General features: G+C 43.8%; 1 protein-coding gene and 1 long non-coding RNA gene across 7 annotated transcripts in view; one reads left to right on the forward strand and one right to left on the reverse strand.

Annotated features, from left to right (window-relative positions):
• The window catches only part of ACE (angiotensin I converting enzyme), a 117,659-nt gene extending 114,996 nt beyond the window's left edge, over nt 1–2,663 (forward strand). Inside the window, exon 19 of the mRNA XM_068262679.1 lies at nt 1,818–2,663. Coding sequence (XP_068118780.1) covers nt 1,818–1,825 — 8 coding nt within the window. The 3' untranslated portion in view covers nt 1,826–2,663. The remainder of the gene's footprint in view (nt 1–1,817) is intronic.
• LOC137541406 (uncharacterized) overlaps nt 1–18,779 on the reverse strand; it is a 1,168,812-nt gene that overhangs the window by 540,010 nt on the left and 610,023 nt on the right. For 2 of the 6 annotated variants that reach the window (XR_011025155.1, XR_011025154.1), the window contains one exon: nt 16,553–16,595. The exons of the other annotated variants lie outside the window; for them this stretch is intronic. This is a non-coding gene — a long non-coding RNA (uncharacterized lncRNA). The remainder of the gene's footprint in view (nt 1–16,552; nt 16,596–18,779) is intronic. 6 annotated transcript variants of the gene reach the window in all.

The following is an 18,779-nucleotide window of genomic DNA, read 5'->3' on the forward strand; positions in this document are numbered from 1 at the left end:
TTATTTGCATTCCAAACATGATACATTTGTATCTAAGCCTCAGCACGGATGCGGATTTCTAGCTAAATGCAACACTAAAATGTCATGTTTAACCCATTCAGTGAATTTCTGCTTAAAAAAAAATCTGGCATAATAGTTTCTAAGCTGTAAGCAATCTTTTAAAGCAAAGTTGAAATGCTGGGTGTTAGACCGCTTTAAATATTGAAGCATCAACTGGATTCCCTGACACATAATTTGTGGCATCGCTATATTGCTTCCTCAGAGGCCCAGATGGAACTATATTTTCATAGCTCTTAGAACTTTAAATCAACTTTGTACAGCTAAAGAAAAGAAAAAAAAAAAAAAGCACTAGCCACAGTTTGACAACAAAGATAGAGAATGAACAGTGGAGTAAGTGACATAGTATCGGATACACTACAAATATTCTCACTTCACTGATTGGATCTCTTCAATTAGAGATCAAGGTCTACAGTGCGTTAGATTGTGTTTGGAGCATAATAACAAATGCACCACCCCTTAGGGCTGGTTCACACTGCAGGCGTTTTCGGTGTTTTTTTTTACACGCAAGCGATTTTTATAATCGCCCACGAAACGCTTGTGCAATGAATGTCTATGAGAAGGTTCATATCGGCGCGGGTCGTGCGCTGTCCATTCACTAAAGCGGTGCGTCCACCATTTTTGAGGCGATTCCGCCACAATGAAAAGTATAGGAGCATCGTAAAACGCTCGCAAAATCGCTTTGTGTATCGATTGCGGTCGCGTTTTTAAGAATAAATACATTGTATTTATTCTTTTCCAGTTCAAAGAGTTCACTTCCTGACTTGCGTCAGGGAGTGAATTACAAAACCGCTCGGAAAAAAACGCTTAGAAAACCACTAAGCACAAAAACGAATCGCCCACACAAGTGCTGGGAATCGGGGGAAAAAAAACACCTCAAAAACAGCCCAACGCAGACGGACACGCGAGCCGAACGCAATGTGAACAAGGCTCGGTGAATCACCTAAATTTGTGGCTAAACAGCAAAAATGTAACTGAAGAACCCTTATCTGCTGCACTGTAATAATAATAATAAAAGAATCTGGAGAGGTTTTTTATTTCCACTTCCTGTTTTTGGTTACAATACTCCACAATACTGAAGCCTATCAGAGGCGGTACAGGACGGATCGCCGTCCTGTACCGCCCTTAGTAAGGAGGAGAGGGAGGGAAGGAGAGGGAGGGGGGAATAGCGCTGTGGAGGGGGGCTTTGAGCTCCTCAAAGCCCCCGCTAACCACAAGCAGCTGGCGGCGATCAGACCACCCCAGCAGGACATCCCCCTAGTGGGGAAAACAGGCGGGGGGGGGGGGGGAGTCTGATCACCCTGCCTCAAACTTAATCTGTGCTGCAGGCTGAAGAGCCCACGCAGCACAGATTACATAATAATCTGCCAGTCTTTGAGTGGTTAAGGAAATTGCAATCGCAGGACATGCAGCATTTTGGGAGCATTTCCATTCTAATGAATTGTGCAGGTGCAGGAAAATCATTGCCAAAATCGCTAGCAAAACGCTATCACAAATCGCTAGCAATAGTGCTTTGCGCTTTCCTAGTGGGTTCCAGGCCTGAAAGAGGTTCCAGTTTCTCCCTACTCTAGTAGAAAACTACTAAGTTGTCCTTATTTGCATTTAAAGGGTAGGAAGTACTTTTACCACAAATTTGCATTGTCTACTCCTGGATGCTGTGGATAAATCAAAGTTACTCACTAGTACTAAAACTGTGTATAGAATGCTGAGATTAATCACAATACTGAAATAATGCTTAACTGTCTTCATTTTATCTGCAGGGTCATAATTGGTGGAATGTTCAACCCAGGGACACCTCTGCTTATACCAGACATCACTCTGATATTCATTATGGATTTAGTTTTCTCTCTCATTGCTGTTGGATATTGCACCATGATTTCTAGACATACTAAGCTCTGCTCTATTGACAGACATTGCCAATACTGCTCTTAGACCTGGGCTGTTCCCACAATATTGCCAGCAGTTGGCAGGTGTTACTGAACAGTAACTGTCTTTGGATTGCAATTAGTAAAAAAGACACCTAGAGGCTGTACATACAATACAGCATTCTTCAAATAAAATATATAAGGAGCTGCTCATAACTTTCAACAAGTGACTGTAAAAGCTATTTGAGCACAACAGCTGTATACTAGAGGGAGCAATCCCGAGATATTGCTTCTATAGACTCTACTCTCTAATATGGCGTAAATTGCCTGCTTTCCACTGCAAACTGTATTACTGTCTATTCAGGATGTATTGGATATGTGTTGGAAGCTGGTAATTGCTGCCATGGCCACCATGGATAATTATTGCAATACACAGCTGTCTCAGACTGTGCTCCATTGCATTTAATAGAACTAAGGTAACAATTTAGTAGCTCAGGCTGCTATACGGCTGTAGGATCAAGAAACGGCCAATTGATCCATTGTGCTTCGAAAGAAGACATCCGGCAAAACACAAACCTCTCTTGTCAAAAGCTGGAGTGGGAGAGGAAGCTTATTAAGAGAAAGGGGGTGACTTTTTACAGGAAACTGTTGAGATGTTACATACAAATAATCAGTTATTGCAATTAATCTCCAGTTGTAGTTTTCCTTACTTTTCATATGCTTTAAAATATTGCTGAAGTAGCTTGAGGTCTGGAACCCACTAGAGCGTTTTTTTTGAGCATTTAGGGAGTGCTTTCAATCGCTAGCGATGTCACTAAACGCTCTGTCAATTTAAATGGATGGGACAAATTCCACTAGAGCGATTGCTACTATCGCCAAAATCATAACATTTAAAATGCATGTAAACACATTCTTATAGAGCAAAATAAGCCAAATTACTTTTCTCCTATGTTGCTGTCACAGTAGGTAGTAGAAATCTGAGAGGATATGGAGTAGCCCATCTCCTCATAGTGGATTTTAAGGGCTTTATTTATTCAAAAGCACTTAGCAAATGGCAGTTGCTCCGTCCAACTGCCAAAAAAGTGTAAAGTGAGCAGGGAGGCTGGCTAGCATCTTTATACAAATACTTTTCAGGTAGAGTCTATATAAAGACCATACTGAGAATCCCACATGAGGAGATGGACTAGCCCAAAACCTGTCGGTTCTGGCAGATTTCTACTACCTACTGTAAGTGGCAGCAACATAGGAGAAAAGTAATTTGTCTTATTTTACTATGGAAGAAATGCAGTTCTTATTTGTATGTTATTACATATATTTTAATTTCTAATTTTTTTTTTAGTCCTTTAGGCCTCATTAAAGTCGCACAACGTGCCCCTAACGTGGCGCAAGTAGGTTATAAAATTGGACGTTATTTTGTACTACGTTATGTGTGTCTTGGTGCACCGTTTTCGTTGCATACTGATGGAACGAAACTGGCGCATGCGTTACATTTAAAAAAAAAAACATTTACCTTACTGAGCATGTGCAACACACATAACGCAGCAAATGTATTGCGAAACGCACAGCATGCAGCACTTTCTAAATATTGCTACACGTTACACGCATCGCAACGTGTGCACTGTGAATGCCTCACAGACTTTGCATTGCTATGCGTTAGTCTGTGTTGGAACATTTTCTAATGTACGTCTTTAAATGTACGTCTTTCACAGTGCGACGTTAAAGGGATACTTAAGGCTGATAAAAAAAATGACTTTTACTCACCCGGGGCTCCCCTCAGCCCCCTGCAGCTGAACGGTGCCCTCACCGTGTCCCTCCGATGCACCTGGACTCGCCGGCGGCCACTTCCGTCACCGGCCGACAGGCTGGAAACGTGGCTGATAATCCGCGTTCCCGGCCGCAATAGCATTATAGAGGGTGCTATTGCGGCCGGGAACGCGGATAATCAGCCGCATTCCCAGCCTGTCGGCCGGTGACGGCCAAACCGGAAGTGGCCGCCGGCGAGACCAGGCGCATCGGAGGGACACGGTGAGGGCACCGTTCAGCTGCAGGGGGCTGAGGGGAGCCCCGGGTGAGTAAAAGTCATTTTTTTTATCAGCCTTAAGTATCCCTTTAACGTCGCACTGTGAAAGAGGCCTTAAGGAAATTGCAATTGCAGGACATGCAGCATTTTGGGAGCGTTTCCATTCTAATGAATTGTATAGGAGCAGAGAAATCGCTCCCAAAATCGCTTTCAAAACTCTATCACAAATCGCTAGCGATTGCACTTTTTAGTGGGCTCTAGGCCTGACTGCTATAGGAAACACATGAGGCATAATTCACAAAGCTTTTTCACCTGTTTTCACCTTATCAATGTTACTTTTTTAAGCTCCCAAAGAGCAAGAATATAATCTAAGGTATGAAAAGTAATATTGACATTACCGTAAGTTAATCAGGAATGACTTACTTTGACTGATTATTTTGCTTGTAAATGTGCTGAAAGGTTATTTTTATCAATAAGGTGATAAGTCATTTGTGAGAAGTTTTGTGAATAGAGCCTACTGTGGAGTGCTATAACAATCCCTGCAATATATTGATGATAATTTGCAGTCTGTTCTGATCTTTATTCATACCTGATGTCGAATTTATCCCACAAATATTTGTTAAAGGATATTGGTTATTCTTTTTATATGATTAATGTGTTTATTTACACTGCTCATCTACTTCTGCTTGCACTTAATAGAGATATTTTTTTCTTCAGGAACTTTAATCCTCATTTGTAGCATATAGGTGGAAGGCATCAGGGAGCAGATTATTCAGTTGAAGGTCCCAGTGGATTTAGTTTTCCATTACTATTTAGTAACCAGGCTCCAAGCTACACACACAAATCTGCCGGGACTGAATAGAAATCTGCTAAATCAACAGCTCACACCTCTGCTCCAGGTTATTCAGGTGCTTCCAGAAGTCATTATCACAGTATTACGCTCCATGCTAGCGCACACACATGTACTGTGCATTTCAGCATCTATGTTGTCAGATTAAAATGCAAATCACGTCACTAAGAATCAAGGCTATGTTCACAGTGGGTGTTGCGTTTCCTGTGATGACATGAGCACAACGGATTGGGAAAGCGGCACCGAACGTTATCCGCGCTTTGGGTCGTATACAGTGAAGCATACAGTCAATTAAAAATATGGTTTGTAACTGCATGCATGCTGCACGCTGTTATACCGCAACACAACCGCCGCACTGTGAATGTGGTATAGGTGGTGCATTGCAGTGTGGAGAGCAGCATTACAAATCAGCCATTATGGCGCTCTACTGTGAACCTAGCCTAAAAAACTTGAGGAAAGTCACCGGTATCAGCAGCATTGCAGAGTATGTTACATGGCTGATATAGTAAAGTGTTGTACCGTGTACTATGGCTGATATAGGAGAGGTCGATTGTACTGAGAAAACCATCACAGGCACAAGTATTTGGGCAGTTTTATACATTTATAGAATATCTATATATATATATATATATATATATATATATATATATATATATGTATGGGTCAATTTTTTTGTCATACTTTTGAAAGTGTTCAGTTCTGCAGACTAAATAATGTCTTTAGTTTGATGAGACGCATTTGTTCCCGATATCTGTACTGTCAATGAAAGTGATCAATAGAAGTAGAAGGAAATCACAGTATTAAACTATGAGATCCACTTATATTAAAAATTGGTGGATCATAGGCTGAGCTGGCTGTTACAAAGATGGATCTTCAGGCACTGTTACGTTTTTTGGCATGAAAATTTGCATTTGGACTTAGAACCGATGTAAGTCAATGGGCTAATGTGTTTTTTGCATGCTTTGGAAAATGAAAAAAACAACAACCTGCAGCATAATTTCATATATTATTTATAAAAAGTGTGTTTTTTGTGTGTTTGTTTTTACACTAAACTTACTAGGCAGAAATGTGATAACAGATATATGCCATTATGTAAAATTACTATTGTTGGGCAAAGTTCTTTGTGTCGCTAAAATGTTTATGTATTGTCCATATGAATAAACTTTATATATTTTTAAATCATAAACAAACAACCTGACGCATACTTGTTTACCCTGATGATTCCTTTATAATGTATAAAAGCTTAAGCCTCGTTCAAATCATCAGACGCAGATGGCCGTGCGATCGGACCGCAACGTGTACGATCACACACCATCTGCGTTTGCATGTGTTGCGTGGCTGATCCCATTTACTGCAGTGAATGGGCCAGCTTCCGTCTTGGCAAAAAATGTGTGCCGCGCGCTTTCGCGCACCGCACTGGTACAGGAAGGCATGCAGTGTGAACATCAGACAGAGCAGTCTATGCACTTCAGATGTTCGTGCGTGTCTGCCTCCTGCACAGCGGCGTAGCAATAGGGGGTGCAGAGGGAGCAACCGCATCGGGGGCCCTTGGGCTAGAGGGGCCCACTAGGGGCTCTCCTTCATCCATCTCATTAGCTTTTCATTGGTGCTATGCAGATAATGAGCACCTCTATATGTGCACTGCATAATGGTAACTATTAAAGTGAACCTCCGGACTAAAAATCTAGTTGGCAGAACTGAAAAGGCTTGGTGTTTCTTTAACAGTTTCACAGCATCAGAACTTTGTTTTTCTTACCAAAGCACCATTTTTAGCTGCATTTTTAGCTAAGCTCCACCCATCAAAGAAAACTACCCGGGTGGTTCTTCCCTGATGCTGTGCAAAGCATGATGGGATTTCCTCTGTTGTTGTTCACGTTGCCTAGCAACTGGGAGGGGTGATCAGCACACAGGACTGTTGGAACTGTGTCTCACGCTACCTGTCACCTCCTTTCAACCAAAAAGATGGCTGCCCCCATGAAATCAAACATTTGCCTGTTCTTTTAAAATAGGGTGGGTAAGAGATTATATTACCTATCTATTTTAATTAACATAACTAATGTAACTTAATGACAGTTTATTTGTTTAGGCTGAAGTTCTGCTTTAACAAACTGTTTCCTTACTCTAATTACACCTCTCTGACACTGCAGCTGTCTTTGGTAGGTTTTGGGGCTCTATATTAAGAGTGTTTGGGGCCCCATATAAAACTCGCATCGGGGCCCCAAGCTCCTTAGTTACGCCACTGCTCCTGCATGCATGCCGAAATACGGATGGCAACGTGTGTAATGTGAACGAGGCCTAAACTACCTCTCCAAATTAGATATTTACATAGGATGTCGGGATAACTAATTTGTATTAAATTCATTAGGATGGAGGTTATTCAATCCCCCAACCTAACACTGGAATATAATTTTGGTTAGGACTACCCCTGCTTCCTCTATGGCAGGCGTGGGGAACCTATGGCTCGGGAGCCAGGTGTGGCTCTTTTTATGGCTACATCTGGCTCACAGACAAATCAGTAGGGGTTGATTCACTAAGCTACAGTGCTCAAGCAGCACAGTTTAGTGTGGCAGCGCAAATAACATTTTTAGAGTGGGCACACTACTGCTGTAGCATGCACTACTAACTTACTCGCGCTATCACCAAAATAAACGGCTGCTCCAATTGTCCCACTCTGGACCCTGTCAGGTCCAGTGACTTTGAAGAACGAGATTCCCGCACTTTGATTGGCCCAATAGGCTGCCTGTCACTTGACAGGCAGCCTATTGGGCCAAAGTGCGGGGATCTCGTCTTACAAAGTGAATCAACCCCCAAGTCAGCTAGCTAATTGTACAAGCTGTTAGTCGGTATTTCTCCTGTCTGGGAAATTGCTGATGTTGCTGAAACCCAAGAGAATCTGAAGATGTTGTCTGACACTTCCGCTCCTTGGCGGATTAACTGTATACACATCACCATGGCAACAGGGATGTGAGCCCTCTGCTGTGCATGCACACTATCCCATTTTGAAATATATTGTATGGCTCACACAGAATTACATTTTAAAATATGTGGCGTTTATGGCTCTCTCAGCCAAACAGGTTCCTGACCTTTGCTCTATGGCTTTATGACTGAGATAATTATAAAGATGCAATAGCCACACTGTAGTGATGTGATATCCTGACCAGGAAATAGCTATAATACACTAGGACCTTAGCCCCTGCATAAGAGCTTCTTCTTGTTACCAAGCCTCGAACCCTAATCTTACACATCAGAAGGCAGTAATATATGCACTTGCTTCCTTACTGGCCAATCAGAACACTTGAGATTGACACTTACAATACCCAATCTGCCAGAGTGACAATTACAGTAACTGATCTGCCAGAGTGACCATTACAATTACCAATCTTTCAGATTGACCCTTACAGTACCTGATCTGCCATCAAAGCGACAATTACAGTAACCAGTCTGCCATCGCAATGACCCTTAAGCCGCGCACTCACCTCTCGACAGGTCCAGTGACGTCCCCTTGATGATGGTCGCTAGCAGCGCCTCTTCATGTTGAGGTCTCGCGATGTACACGGCGGCGCGAGCGATATTTCCAGCGTTTGCGGTACTTTGCACGGTGTCCTCAGGGATCTTAAAGATCATTGTGCAACGCTAAGCGATGTTCGCAATTGTGCACCTGTACCCACCTCGCGACGTTGTGTAAAAATCACTGGCCGTCAGGAAATACGCCAGTTGGGTAGATAGCTTTACAATAACCAATCTGCCATCAGATTAACACTTACAGTACCCAATCTGCCATCAGAGTGACAATGACAGTAACCAGTCTGCCATTAGAATTCCAATTACAGTAACTCGATCTGCAAACCCAGTGGCCCTTGCAATAACTGATCTTCCATAACACAGTAACCCGATCTGCCATCAGAGTGATGCGGCTAGGTAGCCGCATTCGCAACCGGCCCTTAGTAGTGTCAGTTGGTGTTTACAGTTGAAGAAGCTGCAGCAAAAACCTTCCCAGCATCTTTATTTGAAATCCTAGTGGTTTATTAAAACATTTTACTCATTAATAGCACTTCAGTGCCAGTGGACACCTCACCAATTGAGAATAAAGAAATTGAGGAATCTCCATCTCCAAATCTGCAAATGGAAGCCACCTTTCAGGACACAAATGCCATGGAAGACTCTGTTGTCCCAGGGGAGGAGTCAGAGGAATCCACATTTCCAGAAGGTACAGAAAGAAGAGAAAGTATGGATTGGGTACATGGGCACCAAGCCTGTCTACAGTTTCCAGTAACTCTTTTGGGGAACACGAAGCAGAATTTGAAGAGGAATGCAGAACATCAAGCAGTGGCCTATCTGATGAAGATGCTGCAAGCCAGTAGGAGTCTCTGTTTGAGGAACCCTTGTCTGAGGAAACTATGGAAGAAGAGACCTTGAGAGAGATGGAAACTGCTGAGTCCACAGTGGAGGACCCTGGACATCAGGCAGAAGAAGAGCGTGATGCACAAGGGACGGAGAGAAGTGAAGGTCAAAGAATACAACCACTCAACTGGCTACAGAAGATTTTCCGGAGACTGTCAAAACTGAAATGTCTTTTGCTGCTCCCCATTTGGTGCTGACTCTGAATAGGGGACAACATATGGCGCTAGGGATGGTCAATAACATGCACATAATTTCAAGTTGAAGCAGCATTATGCAAATTTTGTATGCAAATGTATGCAGCTTGAACATGAACCAACCAAATCCTGCTGAGGTTAAATTCGATTGGTCCATTTTTGAAGCTGCATAAATTTGCATACAAACGTACATAATCCTGCATCAACTCTAAATTATTTGCATCTCATTGACCATCCCTATATGGCGCATCCTGGGCTGTTTGCAAAGAGCAACACTGGACCCCAAGCATATTCTGGATTTGCCACCTGATAAGGGACAACGTAGAAACATCTTGGACTCTTTACACAGAGCGACGTTGGACCCCAATACAGGTAAGGATTTGCCACCGTATAAGTGACAACATATAGCGTATGCTGGACTCTTTGTTTAGAGCAATTGTTGCACTAATATGGATTTACCACTGAAGAAGGACCAATGTATGGTTAATGCTGGACTCCGTAATGTGAGCAAAGCAACATTGATCCTTAGACTACCACTGACTGGGGACAACATACTGCTTATGCTGGACTCTTCGTTTAGAGCAATGTTGCACCCCTAGACAATCACGGATTTGCCACTGAAGAAGGACCATTGATCCTTAAGCTAAATACTCACCACCTGAGGAAGATGAGGAACATTAATACAGCAACGTCTCCCTGATGACGAGCATTCCAAGCTCCATCCTCTGTCAGGTGGGTACACGTGACTAGGGATGATCGGAAAGAGCAAATTCCGTTCCGCCGGAATTCACATATTACGCCAGCGCTTAATTCTGTCACTATAAAAATTCTGCAGGATTTTTGCGAAATTCCGCGGAATTCTGGATTCCGGCGGAAAATTTAAAATAATCGCTCATGGAACCTTGTTTATGCTGAATGGTAGCTCATACAACCTATTGACTGTCCCCTCAGTCCTTTTTCGCCTTCCTCCTTCCCTTCCTCCCTCTTCCCGGAGGAGGGTCTTGTCTTCCAGGGAATTGTAGAATTTTAAAAGCCAGCTTACATACATTGGCCGGGAATCTAAATCAGGTCTAATGCTTGGCAGGCAGCTCTCCTCACCACTATACCACCACCAACACTACATGCTGAAGCCAGCCTAGCATGTACCATTATGATATATCCAAGAGAAAAATGAGCTTGCTTAGGAATTTGTAGGATATCAAAAGCCAACTCGCATACATTGGCCAGGAATCGAACCCAGGTCTACCGCTCTGTAGGCTGCTATCCTAACCATTCTACCACCAACACAGCACACTACAATGGTACGCCGTGTTAGAGGGGCCCCCCCCCCCCGCCAGACCCCGTGACATCATCCCGATCGTCGCCATGGCGACGGGGAAGCCAAACAGGAAATCCCGTTCTGAACGGGATTTCCTGTTTGCGCTGATCGTCAGAGGCGATCGGAGGGGGTGGGGGGATGCCGGCTATCATGTAACTAGCGCTAGGCTAGCTACATGATTTAAAAAAAAAACATTTCAAGTGCTGCGCTGCCCCCTGGCGGTTTTAATAGACCGCCAGGGAGGTTAAGACAACCACTGATTTGGAACAACAGATGACATACATAAAATCACCATTCAGAAGAAACTGAAGACCGGCACCATCCTCTCATCCCCTGCAGTCAAGGAGACTTCAACTTATCTCCAGCAGTGCCTGTCATCTCCTGCTGTAAAAGACTCACAACATACTCATGTATACTAACAAAAGCTAGCTATACACTGTACAAATTGTGGTAAATCCGGTAAGCAATCAATGTCTTCTGATTGTTTTCCTGGTGTACCCTTTAGCACCAGTAGATAGCAGCACAAGTTACTAATACTGATACCCAGACAGACACACTGATAGGCAATACTGATTTTAGAATGACATACCCAGACTTACACCCCACCCCCTAGGCTGATTGTAGCGTAGGGCTAACCACATAGATTAGATTGGGCCTATCCATGCGCGTGTGTGCCCACACACACACGCACACACACACTGTATGCGCACACACACCTTTAGAACAGGGCACATTGGTGTCTGCCACTAATCCGAGCAGGAGATGTAGGGTTAGAGTAGGGCACACATTCTGCACACGACTTCAACAGTGTTGTAGGGTTATTAGGGTGACTAGCAGCAAACAGAGTAAGCCAGCGTAGTATATTGTAGATGGCAAGAAAATGAACAGCGTTACTTAAAAACAGGCAAGTGCCTACCTGCAAAAGAGTGCAAGCCCCACTTGTGGGATAAAATACACACCTAGCATACACATGACTTGTCTACCACTGGAGGATGTTGGTTTCCGTAACAGCTTGCATGCAACCTATTAAGTACTCGTCCCTCCCACTGCGAAGAAGTCAATCCTCCATGGGAGGGGACCTAACACTGACTAAATGCGTTTGCAGTTTTCTGAGGGGGCTCAGCGCACCTCTGATTCTAGGCTATTCGGAGGCGGTCTGGTGTTGCGCTGATCTACCTTTTGCGCAATTTTCAATTTTTTTTGATTAGCCGCACCCAGGCTATGCATATACATAGGTTAGGATTTAGTTAGTGTTAGGTCCCCTCCCATGGAGGATTGACTTATTCGCAGTGGGAGGGACGAGTACTTAATAGGTTGCATGCAAGCTGTTACGGAAACCAACATCCTCCAGTGGTAGTCAGGTCATGTGTATGCTAGGTGTGTATTTTATCCCACAAGTGGGGCTTGCACTCTTTTGCAGGTAGGCACTTGTCTGTTTTTAAGTAGTGCTGTTCATTTCCTTGCCATGTACTAATTTAATTCATTTTTGGTCAGCTGCTCCCACTTAACAGCCATGCTTTTGGTGTATATGCAGAGCTTCCGTTTGGGTTCAAGGTGCGTTTGCAGTTTCTGGGGGGGCTCAGCGCACCTCTGATTCAAAGCCATTCGGAGGCGGCCTGGTGATGCGCTGATCCACCTTTTGCGTAGTATATTGTAGGACCGCCCGAAAAGAGTCTACCGTGACGTGGTGGGCTGGCTTACAATCCTACTGCCCAGAAGGTTATACTTTTCGCCAGTTGGATTAACTAAAAGACTCTTAATGCTTGATGATCACCAACCATCATCATTACCCTGAAGTGCCAAATCATAATTTCATTTAAGCTTTTTTCAGACAGATGGCTAAACTGTGTGCTTGTCAAGTAGTTCAGGCTTCTGTGACTGCCGCCCACAAGTACCACTCAGGTGTAATATAACTGTAGCCAAATAGCATTGTTTGTAACACCACACGTGTCAGTGATTGACATGCAACGGTGTGACCAGCACAATTACTAATCTTTCATCAGATTGTGACCCTTACAATAAACGATCTGCCATGAGATTGAGCCTTACAGTAACCGATCTACCTTAAAAATGACAATTACAATACCTGCTCTGCCATCCCTGTGACCCTTATAAAAACCAGTATTGACACTTACAGTAATCGATCTGCCATTAGATTGACCCTCACAATACACTATGTGCCATCCCAGTGACTCTAACTATATCTGATTTGCCATCAGATTGATACTTACAATACCCAATCTGCCTTCGCAGTGACAATTACAGTAACCAGTCTGCCATCAGAGTGACAATTGCAGAACCCCATCTGCCATCAGTGTCCGTTACAATAACCGATCTGCCATGAGATTGACCCTTGCAATACCCGATCTGCCATCCCTGTGACTCTTACAATAACTGATCTGCCATTAGATTGACATTTACAGTGCCCAATCTGCCACCAGAGTGACAATTACAGTAACCGATCTTACAGAGTGACAATTACAGTATCTGCCATCCCAGTGGCCCTTACAATAACCAATCTACCATCCCACTGACCATTACAATAACTGATCTGCCATCAGATTGAAACTTACAGTAACCAATCTGCTGTCACAATTACAGTAACCGGTCTGCCATTCCAGTGACCCTTATGGTACCCATACATGGTACAATAAAAATGTTCAATTTTCCTGTTTATTCGACCAAAATGATCTAATCGAATGAAAGTAGAAAATAATTTTTTTTTTTAATCAAGAAAAACAAACGATTATCCCATTTTTTTCTATAGAAATATGATCGGACATATTGGAAAATATTTTATATTCGATCTAACGGAATAATCAAACAAAATGATCTAATCGAAAAAAAAATGAAAAAATTGTAACATGTATGGGCACCTTTACAGTAATCCGATTTCCCATCCCAGTGACCCTTACAATTACCTGTCTGCCATGAGATAGAACCTTACACTAACCCAATCTGCCAGAGTCATCCTTAAAGGATACCTGAAGTGACGTGTATGTATGTATAGTGCCTAGAACACAAATAACTATGCTGTTCCTTTTTTTTTCTCTCTGCCTGAAAGAGTTAAATATCAGCCTGCTCGCTGCACACTTTTTTGACAGTTGTACAGAGCAACTGCCATTCAGTAAGTGATTTTAAAAATAAAGAAAGCCCTGAAAAACCCCCATGAGAAGATGGGCTAGTCCAAAATCTGTCAGTAATGTCAGGTTTCTGCTACTTACTGTAAGTGACAGCAACATAGGAGAAAAGTAATTTGTCTCATTTTACTCTGGAAGAAACTTACTTCAAATTTGTATATGTTTACATATATTTTACATTTTAAGATTTTCATGAAAGAGGTCCTTTAAAGAGAACCCAAGGTGTGTTTGTGAAATCATATTAGGACACAGAGGCACATTCTGTATACAATGCCCAGCCTCTATGTCCTTACAGTGTGCCTCCAGGCTCTGCTGTCCCCCATTCAAAAAAGCGCCAGGCTAGCGAACCGCAGATTGGCGCTAGCCTGTTATTTACCTTTGAGTTTCAGTCACCGCCGCTCCCCCCCCCCCCTCCTGTATAGCACAACTCCCCACCTCCGTCTCTTCCCTCCCCGCCTCCGTAAGCTTCCACCAAATCGGCTTATGGAGGCGGGGAGGGAAGGGACAGAGGTGGGGAACTGCGCTATACAGCACTTTGGCCCAATAGGCCGCCTGCCAAGTTTCCTGTCAAGTGACAGGCAGCCTATTGGGCCAATCAAAGTGCGTGGATAATGTCCTTTAAAGTGATTGGATCTGCAGTAGTGTTGTCCGGATCATGAACGATTCGGATCTTTGATCCGAATCTATTTTATGAGTCGATCATCCGAATCATCAAAATGAGTGATTTGGATCGCAAAAGGGGCGGGCCAGGAGCGACATGCCCCCTCTCAGCGGGCAGCGGGGTCTTGGAAGCAGAGCAGAGATGGATCGCTCTGTTGGAAGGGAGCCAGCCTTGCAGGGAGCCAGGTAGATGGGAGAGAGGGGACATCGGTGCCACTGCCAGATATGTGTAGAGCACACATACTGGCTGCAATGTGCTGCTCATTATAGGCTGTCTGTTCCGTAGTTGTACACAGTGAACACATTGGAAGCTTTTGGCTCAGCACAGCTCAGTAACTTTGCAGACAGTGTGATTGAAAGGCAATATAATCCTCCTACACTGGGCACTAAACAGCTGCACTTATCTTCTGGGAATGCTTTCTTTCACTGTGCGACCTTTTCTTTCAAAGTGTACAGATGAACATATAAGTGAAATATATGTAAAGCATATGACTTCAGCATGTGGGTATTACGTGCAAACATTTCTGCTCTCTGCTCGTCCCTCCTCCCTTCTCTGTCCACTCCCTGCCCTCTGTCCATCTTCTCCCCTTCTCTGTGTCCACTCCCTCCCCTTCTCCTGTCCACAGACCTGTCCTGCTGTTCATTTCACCCCCGAATGCTTCCGGTAGTAAAATGATCCGAGATTCGGATCGAAGATCCGGATCTCTTCAATGATCCGATTCGAATCATCCGGATCATTGAAAAGATCCGAACTTCCCATCTCTAATCTGCAGGGGCTCAGGGCAGGCTGAGTGGAGCTCTCGTCTTTGCCAATTAGCAGGCATAAGTTCATAGCGCTCGCTATGCTACTCTGATAAGGCATGTTAACTCTGATAAGGCATGCTATTTGGCTTAGTGCCTCAAGCCCCATGTGAGCTGCTGTAACCAACTGGTAATGGGAGATGGTGGGAAGCATTTCTGCATGTCACAGTGTTATTCAAATACTATGAATTCCAGTCTTTAATAAATTGGCTAGAGTTTATATCACAAACTAGTGCATTGTTGCAGCAGTGCATTGTGGCTCGTAAGGTGTCACTTTATAAATATATACACACCATACTTTTAGGAATATATTTAGACTTTTATAAATGATTTTCTATGGGTCAAAACCACTTATTTATTGCTAAAGTGAAAGTGAAGTAAGTCGGCGCCATGCTAAACTCTCAGGCTGCTTTCACAGTGGGACGTTACAGGCGCACGTTAGAGCAGCCTGTAACGCAGCCCACCAAACAGTAATGAAAAATCAATGGGCTGTTCACAGTGCCCATGTTGCGTTACATTGTAACGCAAGACGTCATGACAAAGTACTGCATGCATTACTTTATACGCGGCTAAGCTGCGTTAGACTGCTTGCACATGCTCAGTAATGTTGGGGAGGAGGGGAGAGCAGCCAGGCACATGGCTAATTAATATTCACTGCACTTTGTGACGTGTGCAGTGTTTACTTCCTGGAGCGGCCGCTCTGTGCGGCGATTGGCTGGCGGGACCACGTGATGCCGCATGCGTCCAAGAGTACGCATCACGGCATCACGGACGCCAGAGTAAGCTAAACAACGCGGCTCGCTCTGACGTCCACATCCAACACCACCAGGCGTTGTGTTAGGGGCACGTTATGCGACCATAATGTCCCTAAAACGCAACGTCCTGGTGGGAAAGTAGCCTCAGAGTAATGGAGAACATTTGTATACTAATTGAGCAGCAGGCTTTATACTGTATGTCGAAATAATATATGCAGTTTTCACTGAAAATATTCTTTGAATATCAGTTTTTTTCCATCCTTCATTATGATTGGCACACATTTGTGACAGAAGTACTTTAACATATGTATAAGCTTTTGTATGCCATAAGTAGTGTGAAGGATTCATGTTACTGTACCTAGTTACCGTTTCATTTCTCATGTAAGCACTGAAACAACGTCAATAAATATTTTATAGTGGCAATTATCAAGGAGTCTGAATTTCATCACTTTCAAAAGCAAGCAGAAATGGTGATAAACTTTTGACCTCACCTGCTGGGGGTCTTGTCAGCACTTCAGTGCTCAGTGTCTTCACCTGGTATAAATAACAGAGGAGATGTAGGAATGTTTCATAGAACATATTAATACTCAAAGTACAATATATTTACTATGCATTTTAATGTATATATTGGAGAATATTACCTGGTATATTATAGGAAAAGTAAATAATTAAACAAGATTAGGAGATATACAGTAAGTTGATTATTGCATTTGCTATAAGAACTGGCCTGGACTTTCTCAGAACTTAGGTTCCCACTTCTTTAGGCATATAAAGAGAGCAAAATCTCCAATTATAGATCTATACCACTAATAAGTAATGACATTAAAGGGAACCTTAAAGAGAACCTGTAACAAAACAAAAGTTCCCCTGGAGGGTACTCACCTCGGGAGGGGGAAGCCTCAAGGTCCCAATGAGGCTTCTCCCACCCCTGTAGCTGCAGGGAAGCCAGCACTGGCTCCCCCGAAGTCTTCCGCAATCCACACTCGACAAGCCTGACAAGCGCTGATAAGCGCTGATTTATTTACCTTTCCTGGTTCCAGCGGGGGGCACTGTTGCGGCTCTCAGGACGGAGATAGGCAAAAATAGCCAATCTCTGTCGAGGTCCACTCTATTGCGCAGGCGCAGGAGACTTGCACCTGTGCAGTAGAGCTGCCTGACAGTGATCGGCTATTTCTGCCTAACTCCGAGGCGGAGAGCAAACACTGCGCCTGCGCTGGAGCCGGGAAAGTAAATATTTACATCCCCGCTGTTTGGGGAGCTTTACCGCTGCCGCCGTGTGACCGAGGAGGACGAGGGAAGCCTCAATAGGATCCGGAGGCTTCCTCCACCCGAGGTGAGTACCCCCAGAGGAGGTTTTTTTCGTTACAGTTTTTCTTTAACTGAGAGGGATATGGATGTTTCCTTTTAAACAATACCAGTTGCCTGTCAGTCCTGCTGATCTCTTTGGCTGCAGTAGTGGCTGAATCAAACACCTGAAAGAAGCATGCAGCTAATACAGTCTGACTTCAGTCAGAGCACCTGATCTGCATGCTTGTTCAGGGGCTGTGGATAAAAGTATTAGAGACACAGGATCAGCAGGAGAGTCAGGCAACTGGTATTATTTAAAAGGAAAAATCCACACCCTTCTCAGTTTAGGTTCCCTTTAAGGCCTTTTCCAGTGTTCTGGCGGTCCACCTATCTTGGAGAATCGCTTCTTTGATTATCAATGCACAGGCTAGTTTTATGCCACAGAGGCAAACGATAGATAACATTAGATTGGCATGTAACATTCTCCAAGATGTAAAGTTAAAAGACACAAGATTGCTAATGTTAAAGTGGATCTGAGGTGAACTTTACTCATTGCATAATTGTGTTCCTTTCCTATTGTTTATAGGGCATTCCTCAAGTCAAATATTTTTTTGTTTTTGTTTTAATACTCTAATTCCCTATAAACTAAATAAACCACGCCCACAGGTTTTCAGAGAGCTGTGGCAGTAAGAAGGGCTCATGGGAGCTCAGTCTGGGCAGGAAGAGGGGGAGGTGTTACTAGCCATTGATTTCAGAGGCAGAGGGGAGGAGGGGGGATTAGGCTGAGTGGTGAAGTGGCAGATAAGCTTACCTCTGTGTAATGTTTACATACAACATGGCTGCTGTCATATCACAGGAAGAAATAATCATTTTCTATTAAAGCTGTTTGCAGCTAGATATGCTGTGTAAAATATCTAAACTTTACATGAGATATATAGACAAGTTACTAGTTATAGTTAGTTTTTCATCTCGTATCCGCTTTAAACCTCCAAAAGGTATATTATTGTTATTATAATATGGTCTTTATATAGCTCCGACATTCAACAGCCAACATGCCTAGCCTTACTTATATACAGTAATGGGAAAAAGCAGGGGCGTAACTATAGCCCCTGCAAGGGACGAAGCCGCAGGGGAGCCTTTAGGGGGAGATGCCTGAGGGGGACCCCTGGCTCTGGGGCCCTCCAATTTTTAGGGGCAGGAGGGGATACAGTGCAGGAAGGGGAGCAGCAGGCACAAACAGCAGCAGGGAGGTGGACCAGACAACACCCCCCCCCCCCTCGCCTCGGGCTACCATCAGCCCTCCCCCTCCAGCAATGGTAGCTTTGGGGGGGGGGGGATACAAAGTTTTGCAGGGAGGCCCAGTGATTTCTTGTTACGCCCCTGGGAAAAAGGGGATTTACAAGGGCTTCTCTAGATGGGGTGAGGGCACTT

The sequence above is a fragment of the Hyperolius riggenbachi genome, chromosome 12 (genome assembly GCF_040937935.1).
Source record: "Hyperolius riggenbachi isolate aHypRig1 chromosome 12, aHypRig1.pri, whole genome shotgun sequence".
Taxonomy (NCBI): domain Eukaryota; kingdom Metazoa; phylum Chordata; class Amphibia; order Anura; family Hyperoliidae; genus Hyperolius; species Hyperolius riggenbachi.